A 24,750-nucleotide genomic window follows, 5' to 3' on the forward strand; every position below is an offset into this window, starting at 1 on the left:
TACAGGTATCTTCCAGAAAAACATTTTAATGAAGAAAAGTTGTCACCATTATTATAGTTATTAAATAGTGAAGCTTGGTTTGCAAGGGCAAAATCTGAGGCGACTACTGAGTTCATAAGGGAGGGGGGAGTCCTGGTTTGCTGACACCCAGTGTGGCCCAGAGTAGTGTCTCATAGGGGTACATGGTCACAGGCAGGCTACCAATCAGGGAAAACCTGCCAGTGTTCCTGGGGCCTGGCTATATGGGAACATTGTTGGCTGCCAGCTTCTGGAAGCCATTCGGTCAGCTATAAAGTAGGGCTGATGAATCCTACACCCTTGGCGGCTTTGGTCACTTGCACGCAACCCCTGGCCGGGGGAAAGCCCCTGGGTGGTCTTAGCCACATGCTTCCTTTCCTGGGTGACAGGTCAGCGTTTGGCTGCCTACCTTGAGTTCATCTTTGCTCTGGAAGTTGTCCAGGAGATGCTGGTAATGGGTGTCACACATCTGGCGGAGCAGCGAGAGAAGGCAGGACACGTACTCACCCTGGGGACCAACCCAAAATACATTTAGCACAGACAATCACCAGGGCTGTGTCCCCCCAATCCTCAGAGGGCAAGGACAGAAGGAAGGGTCTGAGATGGCCCCAATGATCATGAAAGGGAAGGGGACAACGCTGGCCCTGAAAATGAATTTTTTTTTCTTCTAAGGGAAGCCTGGAGGGCTTGGGAGTTTTAGTAAGACTTCTGCAGCCTGGGGTTACTTGAAAAACCTTAACCTGTAACAAAGAAGTACTGCAAAATGAGACAGATATTCTAGTTCTTTTCCTAGGAAAGTTTTAGGTACATAGTTCTTTGTCACTACCTGTTGCCAGGGTACCGTACTAAAGTCTGTAGGGGCTACTTGGGTCAACGTGCTTGGCCTTCTCTGGACAGAATTTGGACTCTGCCCATCCTGCTGGGTCCTTCTACAAGGATGTCCCTGGGGACCTCCCAGAGCTTACAAGTGGTTATTGGAGCAAGCAGATGGAACATAGTACCCTGTTTCCCCGAAAATAAGACCTAGCCAGACAATCAGCTCTAATGTGTCTTTTGGAGCAAAAATTAATATAAGACCGGGTATTATATTATATTATATTATACCGGATCTTATAGTAAAGTAAGACCCAGTCTTATATTATATAGGACCAGATTTTATATCATAGTAAAATAAGATCAGGTCTTATATTAATTTTTGCTCCAAAAGACACATTAGTGCTTATTTTCGGGGAAACGCGATAGATGAACATAACTGTCTGGGAAGCAGAGGAGTCAAAACTGATCTGTATGAGAAGACGAACCATGGACTTTAAGACAAGTACAAATTTAAGGATAAAAAATGAGTTTAAATTTTCTTCAAGTTCCAACTGGGGTCCATGAAGAAAACCCTGCTTTAAGGACTCCCAAGACTTCCTCTGTCTCAGCAATTTTTGACATGGACTTCTCTTAGAAGACTGCCTCCTCAGAAGGAATGGTGGAAAACTACTTCAGTTGGAAAATTTTCAAATATTTTTAAACTTACGAGAATTTGACAAGTTTTTCAGTCTCTCAAATCCTTTTTAGACCCATGAAAGTACTACACATACATGTATCTAAAATATAGACATGTACGTGAACCTCAGTTTTATCTGAAAAATGGGAATAAGACATAAATCATAGATTTGTTGTGAGGATCAGATGAGTTAATGTATACAAAGCATTTAAGGGAAAAATCCAATATACAAAGAAGTGCTTAATAAGTACCATCTTCATTAAATCTATATAAAATGAATCACTTCGTTAGTATTGCTAAATGATTTAGTATTTGTGAAGGGCATGGCGCAGGGTCTGGCCCACGGCACGCGTCGTGTCGTGGTTGGTTAGAAGGACGGGTTGCCAGGACGTGCCAGGGTGCTTATGTTTTGACCTGCAGTGAGAGTGCCCTCCCAGGAGCCCTAAGACAGCCGACCTCCTCTCTAAGACCAGGGCTCCAGCAGGCAGGCCTGCTCTCTCTCTGTGCTCCCTGCTTGCCCTGGCATACTGGATGGAGCTGGGCTTGCTCCCACAGAGGGTTTTCTTCAGAGAGATCACTGTCATCTCCTACCTGCCAACTGGAAGGTTCCATGCAATCTGTTTACCATGTTCCAACATCAGGGCCAAGAAGCCCAGTCTGGCTATAGGAGTGGGGGCGCTGGGGACTGCCTCTCTGCCCATCTGGAGACGATGCCCCAGTCGGTTTCTCTTCTCATTAGATATCGCGAGATCTCTGTCCCGTAATGCCAGCGCAAGTCTACCTTGCCACATTTTTCTAGACATTGAGAAATAAGCACTATGGATGGAAACAACTAATCTGTAGATTCAAGCCAATTCTGAGAAAATTATTCTGCCGTGCACAGCATTTTGGAGAGCCTTTCCTAGAAGGAATAGTCTGTTTTTCATCTTCAACTTCGTCCTACTTCTTAGTATATCTCTATTGCATCCCACATCACAGAGAATGACTTGGCTGAAAGGCAAAAGCCGACAAAGACAGTGTGAGGAAGACAGAACAAGACGCTTTCCTGAATCTGCCCTTCAGTAGACTCCTGGGAGCATGACTTTTAGACTTCTAGAGCCTTCAGAGGGGAGGCGGGGGTCAGAGCGGAGAAGGGAAGGGCAGCATGCTGACAACCATGCAGGAAGGGGGCTGAGATGCAGGCGGTGCGATGGCGACGTGCGGTGGGTGTGGAGGAGCCCCAGGTTAGAAAAGAAAGCAAGAAAACCTGAATGTTAGTTACTAACAGTGATCTCGGCTGTGCACTGCGGGCACCGCTGCCCTCTTACCGCCTCCTGAGCGTGCGATTTGCTCATGATGGTGAGCAGAGTCTGCAAGAGCACGTCCAGGAGGCTCTCCACCATCATTTCTACCTCCTCCATGACATCTGCCTCCTGGAGCGAGCAGCGAGAGAACACACTATTAGCACCAGGCCACGCTACTAGGCAGCTGGCAGTACTTACTAAGTCAGCCACGTCACCAGTGGTCTTCGCTCCAGCGTCTCAGCACCGCGCTCAGCCTCACTAGTGTGTAGGGTCAGGTACCAGGGCAACAGCTCTGAGAGGAGGCGAGGAACCTGCCGCTGCCGCCCTGCTATGGTGGCTGGGGCCTCCCCTAAGCCAGCACCACCTTGACACCCGCAATTCTGAACTGCAGGCAGACACATTAATTTCAATACACAGGACAGAAGCGAGGGTCCTGAGTGAAAGGCTATCTTGAACTCCCCTAGAAATGTCGGGAGAAAGCACTACACTGCTGACTAACACGCTGAGAAAGTGCTGCAGTATTCGTAGCCCGGGTGTGGGCAGTGCCTTCACCACCGCTCACGCTCACGCACACACGTTTCTGTCTTTCTGAGCATGCTTCCTCTGGGGGCATCGCGATCTCTGCCCGCGTCCCCCTTCCGGCTCTTCAGCAAGCTCGCTGGTGTTCGCTGCTCCACCCGGAGGACTCTGGTCTCAGTGCACCTTTCCGAACAACCTCCCAGATACAATGGAGCACGCCTCCTCACGTAGGGCTGCTTCCCAGCCACCCGGCTCTGACTTTCGGCTCTGACTTTTGGAAGAGTCTACGCTACCCTTTCTCACATTCAATCTCAAATCCTGTAGCTTGATTTTAATTATCTCACAAAGAGATGCCTAGTGCCCCTTCTCCAGGCAAATGTCCATCTGTCCACCCATCCATCAGTCCGTCATTCATTAAGCATGTATCATGCGTCAGTCACTGTTTGGAAACCTGAGTATACAGAGGTGAATGGGATAGGTAATACCTCCGCTCTCATGGAGCTTAGATTGCATCCGTCCCCTACCGGCCCATTCAGTACAATTGCACTGTGCCCCATTCCTCATGAACAACGCGTGCACAGCTCTGGGGGCCAAAGCCGTCTGTCTCATCTGTTGAACTGACTGTAACACTCTTACCTGTGACGTCTCTCTGACTAGTTGTAAGCAACTAATTGCACGTGACTCTCTAACGCACAAATACAACCAGGCTGTCTCCTTCAGGTTTTTTTACCTGTTCCCATTCCTCCTCTTCGCTTTCTTTCATCCTTCAATTTTTCTTTCTTTCAGCAGTAATTGCCCACTCCCTCAAGTCCGACCTTGGGCTACTACTATGCGTTTCGTGTTGCCTCTCGGAGGCCTGGTGGCACGGAGAGCTGCCAAGCCTTGCCTGGAGCCAAGAGCCAACAATAGGGCCACTAGAGCCATCAGAGTCACTCTGCCAAGCTGGGCCCATCCCCAGATGGTACTTTAAGTCTGGACACCAGAGCACCCTATTGGGTCCCTGTATCCCGCTCAAACCAAGCATACTCTCTTTCTGGCACCTGTCCTGCTCCACACGGAAAGCCTAACCTCGTATGTTCTTATCACCTGGCTACTGGCCTTCATTTTAAATGCATTGACATTTTATTCTCCCAAAACCTTATCTCAACTTAATAAGATGGTGTAATAAAAAACTCATTCTTGTTTTTAATTGATTTCTTTGTACTTTCCTGTAGTTTCCAAATTTTCTAGGAGAAATATGCGTTTCCTCTATTATAAATACATATATAAAATAAATCCCATTAAAATAAATTCCTATCCTTATCCATGCCTGATACAGGTCTTTCCTCCCCTCCCTGCCCTCCCTCCTCTCCCACCACAGATCTCTTTTTAAAAGAAAATATAAAGAAGAAAGAAGATAGGCACAAGCATTACCGGCTGAAACCTCGCCGCTAAAGTACAATTCTACCATCCCTCAGGCTCAGCGTGCTTGTGGGCAACAATCCTCTCTCATACATCCTGACCTCATCTGGATGGTATAGGAACGCCATATGGGCAGAATCAAGCTGCCAGGGAACTGACAGAAAAGTCTGACTGAGCAAGCTGCCTCCCAGTCTGCCTGCCGCTCTGTGCTCGTGCACAGGCAGCCTCAGAACACTCCCAGGGGTGCAGAATTAACACCTTTTCATAGAAACAGGGCATGGCACAGGATTGGGCGTTCTGGTACTACAGATAACTACGTTTCTGGGTGGATTTACGGCAGTGAAACTTTTAAAAATAGCAAGACTGTGTTGTGTTGAGAAGCCGGCTGGGCACACACAGGCCTCCATTCACTTGGGCACCTTCCTGTCACCGATGAAAGCTTCTCTGACTGAGAAATGTACAAAGAGATCTTTGTCGCTCTGCCTCTGGCTCAAGTAACACGAGAGGGGACAGAACTGAGGGGGTGGAGTGGGTGAGGGGCCACTACCAGAGAGCTGGTCTTGACGATGGAGAAGATGCTGCCGAGAATCCCTGAGCAGATGAGCAGCTCTTTCTGCTGCCGCAGGTGAAGGTGGATGTGGTGGAGAACCACAGGAAGCAGGATGCGGCGGGATTCTGGGAGAGAAAACACAAAGGTGAAGAAGTCCTTCAGAGAACTGGCGACCTCTGGGAGCCAGTGGCACTGTGGGACTTGGCTGGTCTGAAGCAGACGGGGCTGGGACTGAAGCCAAGCTGGAGGTCACCCCTTCCCTCTGGCGGGCCTAGAAGCCCACTTCCCGGCCTGCTAAGACATCCCACGGTATTATCCTTCCATCTCTTTCCCTCTTTCTCATTTCAAGCCTTAGTATCTATGGTATTTTGCGGGGGATGAATGTTAGGATACTGCTTCCAAACGAAATCTTTTTAATGACTAGACTCCACAGAGAAAGCTTAGCTTACAGTGAAAACTCCATTTCAATGACACACATAGTTCTATGAGCTGCAGTTACTGAACCTGCACACTTAATACGGGTTATAAATGGTCCCTCTTCAAGATGCCCTGGCTAGGTGGCCCGGCACTCCCGAGCCTCCCACCCGCCCCCGGCACTGACTCTGTGCACACATGAGGACTGCCTCACTTTCACCTCAGGCTTGTGCGATGCTGGCTGTGTTAGGTGTATCCGCAGCAATGATAACAGAAGCAGGACTTCTGTCTTGTCATAAGCCTCTCATAATCAGCTAACCCATATTGCCAGTCCTTCTTTTCTTTCCCCTCAATGTTACCCAAATAGCACTGTCATCAGGAGGTGACTCTATTTAGAATCCTGAATTCAGGAAGGCTGACTCCGAGTTCCAGCTACTTTATTAACTCTCAGACCTTAGGCAGGTTGATTCCTCCTACAGACTTGATTTTCCACCACTGTAGAATGAGGTGCTAATGGCCTCAGATGCACTTACTCACACTGTGGTGAGAAGACAAAGTGAATACAAGTGTGAGCATGTGTCTGGTGCCCTGCAGGTACCGTCAGACCTGGCCAGCATGCTTCAGTCAGATTACCAGTAACAAAAACAAGCCATGGCCTTTGGATTTATTGTTCACATTTGACCATAGTTAAGTGTGCCAGATGAAACTCAGAAAGAAAATCTTTTTCAGCTGAAGTCCAATTACATGACACATGAGAGATTTTGGGAATGTCTTGTCAAATATTTAGACTATGTTCCAATAAAATAGATTGACTGACAGCTATTCTATGTTGAAAAAGATGTTGGGCTGAAAGAGAAGTTCATAATATATTTTGCAGACAAAAATACCAACATAGTAGGATTTGTAACAACCAATAGCTTCTTGCAGACAAAATAGTAGTTTGCTACTAGAATCTGCTGAAGAAGAGATCAAACCAATGTGCTCCGAGAATGTAAGTGTTGGTTAAATGACAATACTGATAAAAATCCTTCTGCTTCAGGAACAATGCTGCAATTTGGGCAGTCAGTGAAAGTGAGATGCAAATGGAAGTTTGCTGGTGGCTTGTCATCTCAAAATCCAATTACATGGTTCCACTACCACATAAAGTTTAAGAACAATTTTTTTTAAAAAAGATTTTATTGGGGAAGAGGAACTGGACATTATTGGGGAACAGTGTGTACTCCCAGGACTTTTTTCCAAGTCAAGTTGTTGTCCTTTCAATCTTAGTTGTGGAGGGCGCAGCTCAGCTCCAGGTCCAGTTGTCGTTTCTAGTAGCAGGGGGCACAGCCCACCATCCCTTGCGGGAGTCGAACCTGCAACCTTGTGGTTGAGAGGATGCGCTCCACCAACTGAGCCATCCGGGAACTCCGCGGCAGCTCAGCTCAACGTGCCGTGTTCAATTTTAGTTGCAGGGGGCGGAGCCCACCATCCCTTGCGGGACTCGAGGAATTGAACTGGCAACCTTGTGGTTGAGAGCCCACTGGCCCATGTGGGAATCGAACCAGCAGCCTTCGGAGTTAGGAGCATGGAGCTCTAACCGCCTGAGCCACCGGGCCGGCCCCAAGAACAATTTTTCTTACATGATTATGGGAAGCAGCAAGTGCATGCAAAAATATTAAAAATAAAGTAGGTCAGGGAGAGCAGTCCACTCTCTCCCTTCCCAGAGATTCAGAAAGCATCTTTTTTTTTTTTTTTTAAGTAGTGAAAAAGCAGTTTTATTAAAAGAAAAAGTACACTTCAAAGAGGTAAAAATGGGCCCAAGCGGAAAGCAGTGGCTCAAGGCCATTATTAGAAGAGAAAGTACATTCCACATGGTCTGGAGCTGCCCCGAGCAAAGGCAGGGCTCAAGAAGGGGACACCAGAAAGCATCTTTTTAAAGCAGTGTACAAAACCTGAGTGTGGGCAATGGTCTCAGTGACAGTGTGGCCCAACCACTGATAAAACTTTTAATTCAGGAACTGGTGAAGAAAGAAGTATTTACCATAAATTGTTACTGGCAGAGAAAAACTGATTTTATTGGATTTTATTGGTGGCCGTTTTACCATCAACAGTATCCTACGTTAGCAGAATTAAAGAGAACATCCATTTAGCATTGCAAATGTGTGCAGCACTGGGCTGAGAAATTATCGTTCTCATATTTCAAAAATCAAACTTAAAAAAAAATGTTCCTACCAAAAATTCTAATTATGAAAATTCTAATAATTGTTTTGCTGTTTATCCCTGTACCCTAGAAGTTTATCCTATGACAGCAATATTCCGCTTAAAGGATCAGGCTCATATTGATCTTAACATCTGGCCATTGAGCTTCAAGCCGATCAATGTTCAATGTGGTTTCAGGTTGAATCTGAAGGTTCTTTCTGAAAGGCTACCCGGGCTGCTGATGGTATTTCTGAAGCTGTCCTGACCTCTTTGGGGACATGGAGGGCTCCCTGTCCATCTCTTTGTCTAATCCTTAGAGGCTCCTTCAAAGGGGAAATGCAATCTATTTGATTGGTGAGACAAGGAACCAAGAAAGCACAGTGGGTCCTCAGGGTCCCCTTTCATGGTCTCTTTTATTTCCTTGAATTTTGTTTATCCCCTTGGGGCTTGACCCTTGTCTCTTGCTCCCCCTCCTTTCCCTCTGCTCTCCCACCCTGCTGGGGGTGTGGAAGGCCCCATTCCTGGCAGCTGGCTCAACCTGTGGCAGAGCAGCCTGCAGGCCACCCCACGTGTGCCCCCAGGACTATCTTCTGAGTGAGGCAGTAGGCCCAGGTCTTGGCTGCATTCTCTAACAAAGTTTACCCAAACTGCATTTTAAGGGTCACTGGCTTCTTGCATGATGGTCGATAAAACTGCCTTTGATCACCACCTGGCTAACACCCTGGAAAAGAGGAAAGGTGAGCGTGACTCTCCTCCCAACTTGATTTACCTGAGAAAGAAAACAGGCGGCTGTCCACGGTCCTGGCTATGGACTGCAGCTTCACCACATCCATCGACTGCCCGATGTGCACAGTACTGGGCATGCTCCCCAGGGTCCCCCTCACAAACTCTGCCACCTCCTGCACGGTGAACATTTGCAGCAGCTCGTCGAAGATGGTTGGAAAGGAATTGAGGAGTGCAGCCTGCAGAAGCAAGTGAAGCTGGGGTTAGCTCAGAGTTTGGTGTGTGTCTATCTCGCATGCTCAGACAAAGATACAAGGTGGTGAGAGGTGGGGAAGGCATTGCAGCACCTGTGCCCTGGGTGGGCTCCTCCCTGGCCTTTGCAGCACTCTGGGGACATGGAGCAGGCAGAACCAAAAAGAAAATCAAAATAAGAGAACTGACTGGGGCCCAGGCCACTTGAAGTTTTCATAACTTGCCAAGGCATCTGCTGGCAAGAGAAGGGAATATAAAATCACCTCAACATGGCTTAATATCCATAGTTGTTTTTGCTCATAAAATGGATTTACATTTTTTGTCTCTCTCTATGATCAAGCTCTTGACTTTCCAATTTTGATCCCAAACTCAAACCAGGAGTCTCTCAAAGAAAGTATGGCAGAGAGAGCTGAGCAGCTCCAGGCAGCATTAGCTGAAATCTGCTCAGAGCCTTGCAGCCAGCGATGCAACTGAGAGCTGGACCATTTGCCCAGGACAGAGACATTTATTTGAAACCATGAAATCTGAAGACTCTGTAAATTATTTCCTTCATATGCGATGCCGGGCAGTCTCAAGTGTAAATCCAAAGGATGGAGAATGTGTAGATTTAGTCATGAACTCTTGAGGACTTTCAGTGATGGTGGCGTAGAGTTCAGTGATCTAGATGGCCCAGGGAGTGTGTGTGTTTGGAGATTTCTCTTCTAGGATCTCAGCTCTGGTAGACCCATGAGGTGGCTTCTTGAGGACAATCTGATAGTAATTCCAGAGGCTTTGAGAGGCAGAGTAGTATGGGAAAAAGAGAATGAGTTTTGGAATTAGACATGAGTTCAAATCCCAGCTTTGCCATTTATCTGCCACAGAAGTGAGTTACTGGGTGAGTTTCTGCCTAATCCTTCCTTTTCTCACCTATAAAGTGGGATGATGCTATTATTTATCTCCTGGCATGGGTATAAGGAAAAAATTAGGTGCATAAAGTTCATTTCCAGTAGAGACCTTCAATAAATGCTGGTTCTCATTCTTCTCTGTCGTCTAAATGGAAGCAGCAAGAAGGAGGCTTTTTCCACTTCTCAGTCCTCTTACACTATTAACCCAAGATTTCCAAAGGGAAATGGAATGTCACCTCGAGATAAGAAGGGGACATGCACTCTTCCTAAGTTGAGGGAGAGGCAGGGAGGCTGTTTTTCTTGATGGCTTCATCCGTAGACACTGACCTAGAGTGAGTGAGAATTTATGCCATAGGGAGTAATGCACAGGTCTGTCATACTGCAGTCCCTGTTCGGGCCCAGGCACAGGACTTACATGAATTCCACCTGAAGATTCATAACTCCCTGGGATATCAAGGAAGTCATTTTGCTGTAATTAGAACCAGCACAAAAACATATTGTCACAAGCAGCTAGATAAAAGAGATAAAGCGGGGAAAGCAGGTACTTCATAATCAAAACAAGCAGCAGCTGATTGGCTCTGAAGTATAATGAGACTTCCTATATTATTCACCAGGAAACAAGGATGCTTGCACCCTGACATCTCCAACTGGTCAGAATCCATCAGAGACATAAAGTCTGATTGAACAATACAATTGGTGAGCTTTCTGAAACTCATGAATCATGAGCCTGGCGCCAAAGAAGCAGGTCAGGTCTAAGTTGAGACTAGATCTCAGCTCGTTACCCTGATGTGGCAGGATTGGCTACTGAATCCGGGGCACTGCTGAGTTCTCATATCTGCCTTGCTCTGCTAGCTAGCTCTGCGCTCCCCCTTTCTTTGCAGGTTGAATGGAGGAGTCCTGGGCCCCTGTTGGCAGGAACAGATGGGCTGGGGAGAGGAGGGAGGAGGAAGATGAGTTGTTTGGGGTACTTAGGAGGGGAGACCACAGAAGGAGCCTTTCTTAGAGAGGCGCACCTGGCATCCTTGATGTAGTTCTACTTTTTATAGAGTCTAGCTCCCAGTTGCTCACCTGTTCTCTGGGCCAAGGGGCCTAAAGGTAATTGGCATCACAGGGCAACACAGAGTCAAGTGGAAAACAAAAAAAGCAGACTATTCCAATCTTAAATGAGACATTTAAACATACATTTGCACCCATAACAGTCCTGGCAGCGATTGAATGAAAGGAAATGAGAGAGGCTATCTGGTCTTTGCTGATAGGTTTTGATGTAATAACTGGCTTCAAAAAAATCAGAGAAGTGCAATCCATTAGATACAATTCTGACATTTACTTATAAGAGAAAATAACCCCCTTGTGATGGGGGTTATTTGGCCACTATCCTTGATTCTTTCTAGGGTGAGACTGCATGAAAAAGGTAATAGCTTAGCTGACCAGATATTTTTAATGTAAGAAAGCAAATTTCTTAAAGCAAAAACACTGACATTTCTAATAGAATCTAATCCTAATTCTTGACCAAAGTTTTCCCGTTATTTCTGCTGTTTTTCAACCTATTTCACTCTTAACTGCTAGAATGGACAAGTACTAAAGTTTTTAAAATGAATACAGTGACTAGGAGATGAAATTCCCTATACATTCTGAACGTCCTCTGAAGACGTTCATCAACAACTGAAAGATGGTAGCTAAATAAATGTGGCCTAAGGAGGGCTCCTGAGAACACAGTTGTGCTTCTTCTCGGCCATGAAGGCATTGGGCTGTTTTATATTTGGTAGCTGGGGCCTGGCTGGCTTTGAAGGAAAAGCAGCATTTCATTCTATTTGGTATTTCCTTGTAAATTAACCCTTAATCAACACACAGGAGACTGGCAGGGCTTCTTTGACTCTGTAAGAGAGAGGACAAAGAAACCACCTGCTAAGACAGAGAGGAATCTAGCAGCAAAACGTCCCTGCAGTTCACAGACCTGAGTGAACAGGAGTGTCTCTGAGTTTCTGCTGTCCAGACTGAGCACAAACCGGATGGACTGGAAAAGTTCTTGGATGCTGGACCGGAACTGCTCCTCTTCCATCCCACAGGTGGCTCGTGAGTACAGGATCCTTGACTGCACGATGAACTTGAAAAGGTACTCCAAGGCCTGGAGGTGTGGGAGAAAAAGGGATACAAAGGGGTTAAAGACAGCCAGGAACTAACATGGCAGGGAATGAAGGGCAGAGTAATAGCAAATTCTACACTAAAATCAGGTGAGGGACAATTCCAACTGTGGAGACAAGCATTTTATTTATTTTTTAAAACTTTTCTCAAAGTCCAAGTGGTCACTGAGCAGCAGTGGTTTACTTACTGAGAGAACCGTCAATTTACTTCACAGCTGTTTTTTGAGATTCTGGAATTGAGGAACCACAGACTGTCATGGAAACAGCTGAATCCAAGAACATCCATGATCAAAAGAAAACTCAGCTTCTCTGCATTTGTTTTTTCACGTCTGGAACTAAAGAACCTCGAAAGGCAATGCTGTAAGAACCTCTCCTGAATTTATTCCAAAAAGCAAGAGCCCTTTCAGGCATCGTCTGTATCTCTGAGATACAGCTGGGGCCTGACAGCGGCAGCCTTCGCACCACGGGTCAAGGGTAGAGAAAACTTGCCCCAGGTTGCATAGCAGTTGGTGGACCTGACACATCCACTCTCCACCCATCTTCTAGACCAGGCTACCTGCCATAAACAGTTCACAAACAGTACAGAAGACCAAGTTCCCAGAACATGTTTTGGGAGCGGAATCTGATTTTAAGGAGTCTCTGCAGCGTGGCCCATGCTTATGAGCAGAGTAATTCGCTTTTGAAAGGCCAGATTCAAGATCCAAGACTATGCTTTCTAATCAAAGACATGCCACGTATTTCCCAGACATCGGGAAGGCAGACACTGGGGAGAAACTGATCCAAGGATGAAACAAATGGAGCTCAGTTATTTGAAATACGTAACAGGAAACAATTCCAAAACTACTTTTCATGATCTATCCACGTCAGAACGTTTGGCAAAGCAAACCTCTGTGTGTGTGTGTGTGTGTGTGTGTGTGTGTGTGTGTGTGTCCCACACAAAATTCAGTTGGCACTAGAGAATGGCTAGTTCAGAAAAATGTGTCTTCCGAGGCTCGCACCAGGAGATTGTGTGGAAGTTACAGTGTAGAAATGGCCTCATCTCCATAAATGCTACAGCCTCTGTTCACTGGCCTTTTAATGCCTGGTCTGTGAAGAACCTGGAAAGTCGGCGTTACATATTCTAATTTTTAAAAAGCAAATGTTTTCGTCATTATCAGTTTTTTCAGTTTGAAACAGCTACTATAAGAGATGTATTAAGTGGCTTGAAACCTCCACTAGTGTCAGAGAACCAGTCAGGCAGAACCAGACAGCAAATCACCTGCACTTCCTGGGCTTAGTTCCTCCATTAAGTTCTAAAACACAAAACACCTCACAGAGGAGCAAGAGGCTGGTGTTCAAGATGGCCCCATGAAAACTGGGATGAGAGCATGGAAACAAGTCCACTTCTAGTCATCCATCAGCAGTTGACTTCCCCTGCCCCATTCCTCTGGATTTTTGCAGTCAGCACCAGCTTGGCCAGGACTGCCTCTGACAGATGCAACTGGAGACGGAGAGGAGGGTGGACGAATGCAGTAGAAGGTGAGGGATGGTTCCTACAGAATTTGTTCAAAGTTCAAGAGTGCTCCTGACCCTGTATGGAGATAATGGAATGCTTAACTATGGCTCAAGGAGTTGCTGTGTCCATTTCTACTTAAGTTAAGAAACCTGAAAGGAAAAGAGGTCCTAAAAGTTATTACAACCTTTCTATCAACGAGAGCCACTGTGCCCTCTCTTTCCTCCTCATGGTTCCTTGGTAAGAACCTGAGGTAGCTCAGCAGTGACACGTGTGCTGTCTTTCTGGAACACCTTGCTGAAAGCTGTCCTCAAACCCACCAAGGACAACCCCTACAGGTCATTCATAAGGGAACAAATAACAGAACCAAATAAGAAAATAAAGGTCTCTTTTACTTTCATCTTCTTTAGCGGTAGAACTTTCTTGGAAAGGTCCTAACTCAGAAAGTGAAAGGAAGAGATGGGATAAGAATGGCCAGATGTAGTGAATCAGAGTAATAAAAGAGAGGAGGTTTCCTAGTCTACACCACATGATGCCAGCATGAGAGGTGCCCGGTCAGGAGCACACACATCCTGTGAGGAAGGAGCACAACAGGGTCAGATGGAGACTTACTAGTTTGGTCAAGAGGACTAGTAAACTGAATCTTGATGAAGCCGGGAAAGGGCCTGATAAAGCCACAGTACTAGATGCAGTAGTGTTGGATGGCATTCAACCAAGTTTGAAATGGTAAGAACAAGTACGAAGTACCTCAGGAAGTACCCCAAATGCAACGCTTCCTTCTGCCCACCCAAACCTGGTCTTCTCCAGGAATTCTGCACTTCCAGAAGTGACCTTGCCATCAACCCTGCTGACTAGCCAGACCCCATGGAATCAGCCTCCATTCTTCCTTTCTGTCACCTCCCACATCCAATCTAACATTTGAAAGCCTGTTTTGGTCACATCAGCCACTTTTTGGTTGCTTGAAAACACAAGCTCTTTTCCATCCAGGTTTATAAACATGCTGTTTCCTCCATCTGAAATGCTTGTCCCCAGCTCTTAACACTGATTTCAGCTCAGAGGTCACCTCGTCAGAGAAGCTTTCCCTAAAATTTTGATCTGACGTAAACCTTCCTTTCCAGCCACTCTATCCCTGGCTTATTTCCTGGTTTATTTCCTTTATAGTACTCATCAAGTTTTCTTCTTTTTTTCACTAACTTTGTATATTTATCTGTTTTACATGTTTATTGTCTGTCTTTCCACTTGAATGGAAGTGCTATGAAGGCCTTTGCAACTTGGGCCCCTGCTGAATCCCCAGGGGCTAATACCTGGCAGGTATCAAGCAATACAGACTGAATAAATGACTAAATGAGTAATTCTTAAGAGAAAACAACTTCTTCTGTGAGGCCTTCTCCAGTATCCTTAACTAATTAATTTATGGACTCATAAAATCTTTTGCATGTGACTCCACTTGTACCCCCCACCCCCAGATATTATGTGGGCTACCTGACAGGTCCTGGTGTTCAGAGAAGAACAGGACCCAGGTCCTTCCCTCACATCATACGCAGGACCTGCTCTACACCTGTGTTTGTGTGTGTGCTTCCCCTGGGACACTGGACATGTGTTCTTCAAGGGAGAGGCCCGTTTTACTCCTCTTTGCATCTCAGCACCCACGACAGATGCTGATTCTCTGTAGACATGTACTGTAGACATGTACAGAAATGAGACTTGTGGCTTTCGATTTTAACAAAATATGCAAAGAGGAAGCAAGGAAAACATGGATCTATGATTTATTTTGTCTCTTCAATCTGACGCTGCTTGGGGAAACATCTGGATTACCTGTTACCATGTGGACAAGAACAACAAAATCACAGGCCCAGTGGTACTTAGAACAGATGATGTGATAGTAAAAGAGGACAGAGAAAAAGCAGAATTACTTGGCTGCCATTCTTCTTTTATTGCTAACTAGAAAGGGCAGGAAAGACATGGTTAAAAAACAACCAAAACAAACGTAACTCAAGAACAAGGAAAGAAAAAAGCATGGATTTCCTTTATATGAGTCCCCAGAGGCTATGACAGCTTTCTTCTAATGGCTGTCTGGAGAACAACTGAGCAAAAGAGGGATCAACATTCTCATAGGTCTTTCTCTAGAGTAGAAGCAGTAGCCATGCAAAGAAGTTACTAGAAAGTGAAGTGAACTCACAATGAAGATGGTCCCGTATAAATGGGAGCTGCCCAACAATGTAAAAGGCTGCCTTGTCATAGAACCTATCTTGGCAGGGGTGTTGCCATGGGGGACCCTGGGTTCCTCTAAAGGTCAAGGTTTTAAGATTATCTTCTTCCCAACATCTCCACTCAGCATTCCCGAGCATCCACTCAGCAATTTTTACTTAACACAGCTCTAAAAACAATGTTTAGTAACTACTGAAGAAGGAAAAAGTATCAGAAGACCTTAATTCTAATCAACGTTCTAATCAATTCTAATCAATGCCACCAACACTGCCTGAGGAGGAGATATGAAATGTTAGCCTGTGGAAGCAAAGGCTGATGCTGCCAGCATAACACGGAAAGGCTGGCCAGGAGCCGTGTGCATTCCTCCCTCCTGCTTTAGAATAAGTATCTTCTGGGGCAAAATCGAGGTAGGAAAGGGAAATCATGTGGTCCAAAGTGTTCCCGAAAACAGGCCAGTGTACTGGATGTCTACACTTGTCCCGTACACTACACCGCTGGGGTTACTCACAAAGGACAGCAGGGGTGGGTCATTTGCGTACAGCGAGTTCAGTACGTTACCCGCATGGCTTCCTGAATGTGATCCTGCCGAATCAGTTCTGCTGAGCAGTCCATGTACCACTTCAAACAGCGGATGAGCTCCCTGGGAAGAGAACAATTCCAGAAACCCCACTTTAATCCACGAGCAATGCAGCCTGAAATGTTTGCAGCCGTGAACCAGCCACACAGGAAATAATATCCTGCTGACGAGCTAGAATGGAGTGATACATCCATTATAGCTGTGGGATCTTTGGGTCACCGGAGACCAGACAACACTCCTTGTCCACAAACAGCTGCTCTACTTTAATTAGTAATTCTAATCACTCTGCACCACTCTCCCTGACACACATTTCTTTAATGACAAGAAAGTTTTCCCAAAGTCTGGTCTGTATGTATATTTTTGTTTTGTCTAAAACTGCTGTCTCTATAACATACAACAATGACTAGTAAATGGTAGACTCTGCATAAAGGTGTCGAGTCTCTTGTGTCCCTCCTGGCTTGACCTTCACCCCATCTATTTGATTTCCTTAGGACCAAGTCACCTAAGTGAAATGGAATTACAGTGGTACCTCGGTTTTCAAACGTCTCCATTGACAAACATTTTGGTTTATGAATGCCGTAACTGGAAGTAAATACTTCGTTTTTCAAACACGACTCAGAAGTCGAACATGTCACATGGCTTCTGCTGAGAGCAAGATCCTGAGGCCTAGCTGTCGGCTGTTTTTGAACGTTTCAGAACTCGTGGATTATGTTCGAAAACTGAGGTACCATTGTATAGGGTCAGAAGGCCTGCATGTTTACATGGCAACAGAGCACAGAGGTCAAGAGTCCAGGCCCTAATCAGACAGCAGGGTTCATATCTGGAGCCTACCAGTTTCTAGCTCTGTATTCTTGGGCAAGTTATTTGATCCCTCTATGCCTCTTTCCCTTCGTTTAAAATATGGAGGAAACAATAGTACATCTCAACGTTATTGGAAGATGAGTGAGATGACACGTGGAAAACACATAGCACAGTGCTGCTCTCCAAAGTAACATCAATGTGTCACTGTTTCAGTGACTCTGTAGCCTTACCACCCTTGGGTTGTATTTGTTTTTGAAAATTGTGCCAAATCCATAGAAGAAAATGGTGACTTCTAAAAAATTGCTGTAATTATTTTATATAACCTGTGTTTCCCATGTTTACTATTTATATTATCTCTTTTATCAGCTGTCTTTTCATTTCTTTGACATTTATTTGTGAGTGCTCTATTCAGCTATTCACATGTTCCTCATGGAAAAAGCAAGACTTATTTTTAGCAGTTTTGCCATCATTTCTTAGAAGAAAAAGTATGACAACTATGGAAGAAACTATGGTGTAAAATGTCAGCTGAAAGCCCATAGTTAGTAATCACACTCAACAGTTAAAGACTGAAAGCTTTTCCTCTAAGAGCAGGAATAAGGCAAGAATGACCACTTTTGTCACTTCTATTTACCATAGCACTGAAGAGCAATTAGGCAAGGAAAAGCAATAAAAGGCATCCATATTGGGAAGGAAGAAGTAAAATTATCTTTGTTTGCAGCTGACATGATCTTATGTGTAGAAAAACCTAAGTATTCCACAAAATTAAACTTTCAAACTAATAAATGAATTCAGCAAAGTTGTAGGATACAAAATCAATATACAAAAATCAGTTGCATTTCTATACACGAACAATGAGCAATCCAAAAAGGAAATTAAGAAAACAATCCATTTACAGAAGCATCAAAAAGTAATAAAATACTCAGAAATAAACTTAACCAAAATGGTGAAAGACTTGTACTCTGGAAACTGCAAAACATTGCTGAAAGAAATTAAAGAAGATACTAATAAATGGAAAGACATCTATGTTCATGGATTGCAAGACTTAATAATGTTAAGATGTCAATACTATCTGACGTAAACTACAGATTGAATGCAATTTCTATCAAAATCCCAATGGCATTTTTTGTAGAAATAGAAAAACCACCCTAAAGTTCAGATAGAATCTCAAGGGACCCCAAATAACCAAAACAATCTTGAAAAAGAAGAACAAAGTTAGAAAACTCACACTTTCTGATTTCAAAACTTACAACAAAGGTACAGTAATCAAAAGTTACAGTGTGGTACTGACGTAAAGACAGACATATACACAAATAGAATAAAGCAGTCCAGAAATAAACCTTTGCGTATGGTGAAATTATTCCCAACACTGGTACCAGGACCATTCAATGGGGGAAAGAACAGTCTGTTCAACAAATTATATTGGAAAAACTGGATATCTACATGCAAAAGAATGAAGTTGGACTCTTATATTCCACAATAAACAAAAGTTAAATCAAAATGAATCAAAGACCTAAATGTAAGAGCAAAAACTATAAAACACTTAGGCAAAAACACTGGGGAAAATCTTAACACTGCATTTAGTTGTGATTTCTTGGATACGACATCAAAAGCACAGGAAGCAAAATTTAAAAAATACATAAACTGGACCACGTCGAAACTGAAAACTTCTGTGCACAAAGGGCACCAGCAACAGAGTGAAAGGCAATAGGAGAAAATATTTGCAAATCATATACCTGACAAGGGGGTTAATATCCAGAATATATAAAGAACTCTGACAGCTCAACAACAACAACCAAATAACCTGATTCAAAAATAGGCAAAGGACTTGAATAGATTTTCTCCAAAGAAGACATACAAATGGCCAATAAGTACATAAAGAAATGCTCAACATCACTAATCATTAGAGAAATGAAAATTAAAACCACAATGAGATACCACCTCTAGAAAGGCTACTATATATATTTAAAAAAAAATCGCCAAATACACACACACACCCCAAATAGAAAATAGTAAAATAGTAAGTGTTGGAGAGGATGTGGTGATACTTGAATACTTATGTACTGTTGGTGGGAATGAATGTAAAATGGAGCCGCCACTATGGAAAACAGCATGGTGATTCCTCAAAAAATTAAAAAAAGAACTACCATATGATCCAGAGATTCCATTTCTGGGTATGTACCCAACAGAATTGAAAGCAGAGTCTCAAGGAGATATTTTACACCCATGTTCATAGCAGCATTATTCACAATAGCTAAAAGGTGGAAGCAGCCCAAGTGTTCATCAATAGATGAATGAATGATAAATAAAATGTGGTATAGACATACAATGGAATATTATTCAGCCTTTAAAGGAAGCGAATTCTGATGAATGCTACAGCAAAAATGAACACTGAGGACATTATGATAAGTGAAACAAGCCAGACACAAAAAGACAACTACTGTATGATTCAATTTATACGAGGTACCTAGAATAGGCAATTCAAAGAGACATAATAAAAAAGAAAAAAATAGACAGAATATAACGGTGGTTGCTCAGGGGCTGGGGGAAAGGGGAAATGGGGAGTTATTGTTCAATGGGTATAGAGTTTCAGTTCTGCAAGATGAAACGGTCCGGGAGATGGATGGTGGTGACGGCTGTACAACAATGTGGGTGTACTTAATGACAGTTGTATACTTAAAAATGGTTAAGATGTGGAAAACTTTGTTATGTGTATTTTACCACAATTAAAAAAGTAAATGAAGTTTTAAAAAAAGGTCAGCTGAATGAATGGTGACCTTTTTTTAGCCGCTTACTTGTATGCCAGGGCTCCAGCAAAGTGTTTCTGGATATACGTATCCATTACAGGCCGGAAGTGGAAATATTTGATGTCTCTGAGCAGGTTGATGATGAATACCTGGGAGAAACAGAGGGTACCAGGGTTCACTGGAGGCCTCAGACCTATCCCCAGCAGAAAACAGAACGCTTGCTTCTTCAAGGAATGGCAAACTGTCAGTATTTTTTCTAGTATTCCCCATTGGCAGTGCACATAAGATTTCCATTCTGTGTCTGGATTTCTGTCTTGTCTGTTCTGTTCCTACCACCCCTGGATCCCCGATCCAGACTTGGGGCTCATCTGTGCCAATGTTACGTTGAGCCTCTCCCTTCACAATAACTCTGGGTGGTACAACATGGACTAGGGGAAGACAAAATGATACCTATGTAGGTGGCATAAATACCATGGCATCAAAAAACTTGGGAAAAAAGAGGGGAAAAAAAAAGATTGTCCTTGGAGCCAAATTAGCCTATGAAAGGCTGTGTCCGTCAGAAATGGGACTGGCTGGCCAGGGACGTGAGGAAGAAGAAAAGCCAAAGGGGCAAACTATGCAGGTGCCATTCTAACTCTCGCCACTGCTCCTCATCTATCAGGTGGACTTGGAGTACCTGGTTCTCCTTGAATATAAAGTACTCTGGGCGAGTGGGTATGTTAAGCCAAATACGCTAAACATTCAAATCACATCCATTCTTGCTAAACAACAACCTTCTGATACTCTGGTTCTCCAACAACTTCATAGAGGGAGAAAGTGTGATGCTCAGACCAGCACAAGTGAGTTTCTGCTTTTCCTGGTGGTTGCATCCGACTTTCTAAGTGAAAAATGGGCTGTCTGGTTTCCTTTGTCTGTCTCTGGGCCTTGTGTTGGTGTAGGTCACTCGTTCAGGAGCCAGGCAGCTGTGCAGTAGTGCTAAGACTGTCCCTGAACTACAAAGCTGAGGCCCAAACCTGACCAGGCTCAGTTCTTCACATTTGAGCTTATAGGGATCTCCCTGGTAAGTTGGTCAGTTGGTCTTTTTGGGGGATGCTCCTCAGTCCTTTTGCTATTGGAAACATCTGAACTTTGTGCTGACTCACTCTAACAAATTGCTTCTCTTGTTTAAAAATATGTGACAGGAAAAATGAAAAAATCGGGAAAGATGAGACTTACCAAAGACTGAAACACCAACAGGCCGTATTTCTCTGTATTATCATCCAAAATCACAAACAGTGTATCTAAGATGTCCTGCAGGAACTGCAACAGCATAAAAACCGGACGGCTTAGGTCTTAGGGCCTATATACGTGGTCAAATTCCACACACAGACAAATTCACCTCCCAATAAACAATGTCAAAGATCTAAAACCTCAAACCACCACTTAATACTCTAGTACCCACCTCCACCTAGCTAAGGGGTAACTGGGTGGACTTGGGCTGTTTGCTGACAGCCCAAAGGCCTATAGGGAGGCTCTTCCTGTTGGGTAAGTGATAAACTCCAAGGGAAGAGCAATTACCTAAAAAACCTAGGCCATCCTGAAAGGATAGCAATTTTGAAATCAAGACAATCTAAATGATTCTGATGCCAAATTCTTTTTTTTTTTTAAATATCAAAAGTTTTAATTAGTTTAAAAATAAGAAACTGAAAAATTCATTGTACATAAATGTTTTGATTTAACATGTTGATGTTAATTCAGTATAATTTGTGATTTGGCTGGTCATTTAAATTTTTAATTTAAAAACGTGAGAAAACAACTTTTTTAATTTTGTATTTATTCTAAATTTTATCTTTGCTGAAGATACAAATGTAGGGGACTTAAGAGTGCATTTAGCATATTACTCTGGATATAACACATTATATAAAATCTTGATGATAAAAGATGAGCAAAATAATTTTTTAGAAAACAATTGTCATCTCAAGGGCTTGCAACTTCCTGCTTTTCTGCCTGAGACCCATCCCCTGCGCCATGAGATCTTGCTCAAACACTACAAAGAGCAACCCCAAAGTATAGGGAATTTAATACTCTCAGAGTCAATCATCAGAGTCAATGAATAAATTCTCCCCGCTTCCCTGTCTCACGGCGCAACAATCCGTAGGTGTGGCCTGCACTAATGGGAGGGCACTAATGAAGACGCATTCATGTTAACCAGCTATTTTTAGAAAGGAGACATACTTTCAAAAACACTTCAGAGGACAATAAACTAATCAACTCACAAACATGCTTTTGGCTAGAAAATTAATTTCCTATAATTGAACTACATATTAAACAGCAATAACTTTATCATGGACAGGTACAAAGGCAAAAGTGTTTTGTTTTGTTTTCGTTAAAGATACTCCTCCGAGGGATACTGAGGCCCAGTTGTCCATACTGGTAGGCTGCTCTCTAACACCCACTTTTTGGCTTTTCTTCCTTTCCTGTCTCAGTTTCCCTAACGTCAGTTTCCCTAAATAAGTTACCTGCATGGAAGTCCTTTCCTCAGGGCCTGCTTCGTGGGGGAAATAGCACTGTACAATCAAGGAAACACTCAACTATGTGCAAAAATAATAAAATTCAGCCAGCTTTGCTTTTCTGCTCATTTCTACTCATACTAAAGCCATACACTGACATTTTTATTTGTAATTCTGATGGTGCATTTTCCAGGGTAGGAAGATAGACTATATCTCATTTAGCAAATTTTTAAGCTATATACATGGGTGGACCTCCTACTCCAGGCACCAAAATGTTTGAAACAGACCCATCAGCAGCAAACACTTAGTCACGGCTCAGGTTCTGACTAATGGTGATCTCTTTACCTGTTCCCAGGTAAGGAGGCATCCATGGAGTCTTTTTGAATTACAGCTTGGAGCTTTATAAAACATTATTTAGCAGTAGCTCTCATTGGAGGTACAAAACTAGAAGTCTTAGTCAGGTCATCAAAAGATTCCTGAACTATTTTGCTGTGCCATGCTCCCAGGAATTGATGGCAGATGGGTCGGAGTTCCTCTGTCTCGTAGCAAAGACACCTCTGGAGAACCTCATGGCTCTCACTAGCAGTGATGCCCTAGAGCTCTCAACAAGAATGTGTAAGAGATCTCTCTTGAGGAGGTAATGGAGTTCAGCCTTACTGACTTAGAGTTTTCATGATAAAATGCTCCCTTCTAACAATGGCTCTTTAAAAGGAAAATTGGCATTCTACTCTAAGAAAGAGCTTTTTATTTACAACCATTTCATTTATTCATTCAATGTGGACTCATGAATTCTTTTTTCTTCCCTTTCTTTTTTTTTATTATTTTTTAAATTTATTGGGGTGACAATTGTTAGTAAAATTACATAGATTTCAGGTGTGCAGTTCTGTATCCAAATTCTTTTTGAGAAAAAGAGCTAAGTTTAGTGGGACCCCAAAGAGTTTAGCAGCCCCTTGCCCTCTACTGTGGCCTAAGTCTGTAGAGGACATTTGAATGAGGATGTGGCAACTAGGCCGTACCTACAGTACTATTTTTTTGGTTTAGAAATTAGTATCCCTGGAGAAGGGAGAAGTTTATTTTTGAGAGCATGTGACTTTTTCTTTCTAAGATGAAAAAACCAAGGGAAAGAATAATAAATACTCACGGATGCTGGTAGTCTTTTAAAAATCATATCTAACATTCTGTTGGTCAAAATGCAATTTAATCATACAATGTTTACAATTTAATTCAAAACAATATAAGGTGGGAGGCACGGATGGGGACGTTTGGTGGATAGGAGTGGCCATGGGTTGATGACTATTGGTGCTGGGTGATGGGTATAGGTTCTTTATATTATTCTGTCTACGTTTGTGTATGTTTGAAATTTTCCAGTAAGAAGTAAAAGGATATTTTAAAATGCTAGCATATTCACTTCACATTCTTTTCTGGCTGGCTTGAGACAAATTATTGATGCTAAAACCAGATCTGCTGGTTTTAGAATGTTCTCTTGTGAGGAATACAATTCAGCCTTAAAAAGATCATAAGACTTTTCTAATACCTTGTCTGTTTACTGACTGATACTTTTAATATGTTCAGAAGGCAAAAATGTCGAGCATAAATTTATCTTAAGTTTCAAAAGCTACTATTATAACAGCTTGTTTGTTAAGAGATATTTCAAAAATTTATGATACTCTGATCCAATTGATTAAAACCAAATTCATACCAGACTTCATAAAAGTCCACAGAGGACACAGACTTTGAAACTGTTCCTCATTTGGAGACCCTTGTTGTGTATTACTGAGTCAGTACAGCTGTAAGAGGGAAGAATAGACAGTGCATCTGCTAATTGATTTGATAATTGCAATGACAGAGCTAAGAATGCTCACTGATGGACAAGCAGCCTTCTTAAGATTTTTGTCTCTATCCCAGAAAGGGACAGAGACCTAAAGGAATGCAGGCAGCAAAGCACACTGGGCTTGTTCCTGAGAGGATGCTGTACTATTACCCTTAAATTACCATTTTGCTTTCGAGGAAGAAAAACAAGTCAGAAAATAGGGTTTATAAATAGTTTCTAAAAGGTAATAAACCTGATGTGATAACTACTTTTAAAAAAGAAGCTAAATGAAAAATAAGAAAAAATACTTTATTTCTGCTCGTGTAATTCTATATTGCGAGAAATGGTCTTAGAAGCGTACTGGCAGAAATCAAGAGAAGGTAAGGCCTTCTGGCCGGATTCTTGCTCAGGCGTCATGTGTGAATTGCGCGAAGCCATACCTTAACAATTTCCTCCCCGCTGACATGCCGCAGCCGCCCTAGGATGTCCATGATTCTGTCTGGAAAGGCCTTCCACTTCAGCAGAGCAAGGAGGTCCACTAGAAAGCAAGCCCAAAACAGGTGAACCCTTTGCCTGTCCTGTAGGAATTTCCTAGCCACAGACAGGTGAGATCTAGAGAAACAGAAATAGCTATGAGCCTTACAACAAACAGCCTCTTTAGTGCTGAGGTCAAGGCCAAACACGCATCTGTGAACTCGGAAGCTGCTGAAACCAGGGGAAACCTCACAGGCTGCTACTGCCAAGTGATTCCTTCAACTTCGAATGAAAAGAATC

The 24,750-nt window shown here is 43.4% G+C and overlaps 1 protein-coding gene across 7 annotated transcripts in view; it reads right to left on the minus strand.

Annotated features, from left to right (window-relative positions):
- The window catches only part of DOCK3 (dedicator of cytokinesis 3), a 306,392-nt gene that overhangs the window by 63,127 nt on the left and 218,515 nt on the right, over positions 1 to 24,750 (minus strand). For 6 of the 7 annotated variants that reach the window (XM_033131979.1, XM_033131980.1, XM_033131978.1 and 3 more), the window contains 9 exons: positions 24,417 to 24,514; positions 20,893 to 20,976; positions 19,726 to 19,826; positions 16,114 to 16,195; positions 11,669 to 11,839; positions 8,625 to 8,817; positions 5,261 to 5,388; positions 2,776 to 2,922; positions 428 to 526 (listed from right to left, as the gene is read on the minus strand). In XM_033131979.1, the coding sequence (XP_032987870.1) occupies positions 428 to 526; positions 2,776 to 2,922; positions 5,261 to 5,388; positions 8,625 to 8,817; positions 11,669 to 11,839; positions 16,114 to 16,195; positions 19,726 to 19,826; positions 20,893 to 20,976; positions 24,417 to 24,514 (1,103 nt within the window). The remainder of the gene's footprint in view (positions 1 to 427; positions 527 to 2,775; positions 2,923 to 5,260; positions 5,389 to 8,624; positions 8,818 to 11,668; positions 11,840 to 16,113; positions 16,196 to 19,725; positions 19,827 to 20,892; positions 20,977 to 24,416; positions 24,515 to 24,750) is intronic. The other variant, XM_033131981.1, reaches the window with a different exon arrangement.

The sequence above is a fragment of the Rhinolophus ferrumequinum genome, chromosome 17, assembly GCF_004115265.2.
Source record: "Rhinolophus ferrumequinum isolate MPI-CBG mRhiFer1 chromosome 17, mRhiFer1_v1.p, whole genome shotgun sequence".
NCBI lineage: Eukaryota > Metazoa > Chordata > Mammalia > Chiroptera > Rhinolophidae > Rhinolophus > Rhinolophus ferrumequinum.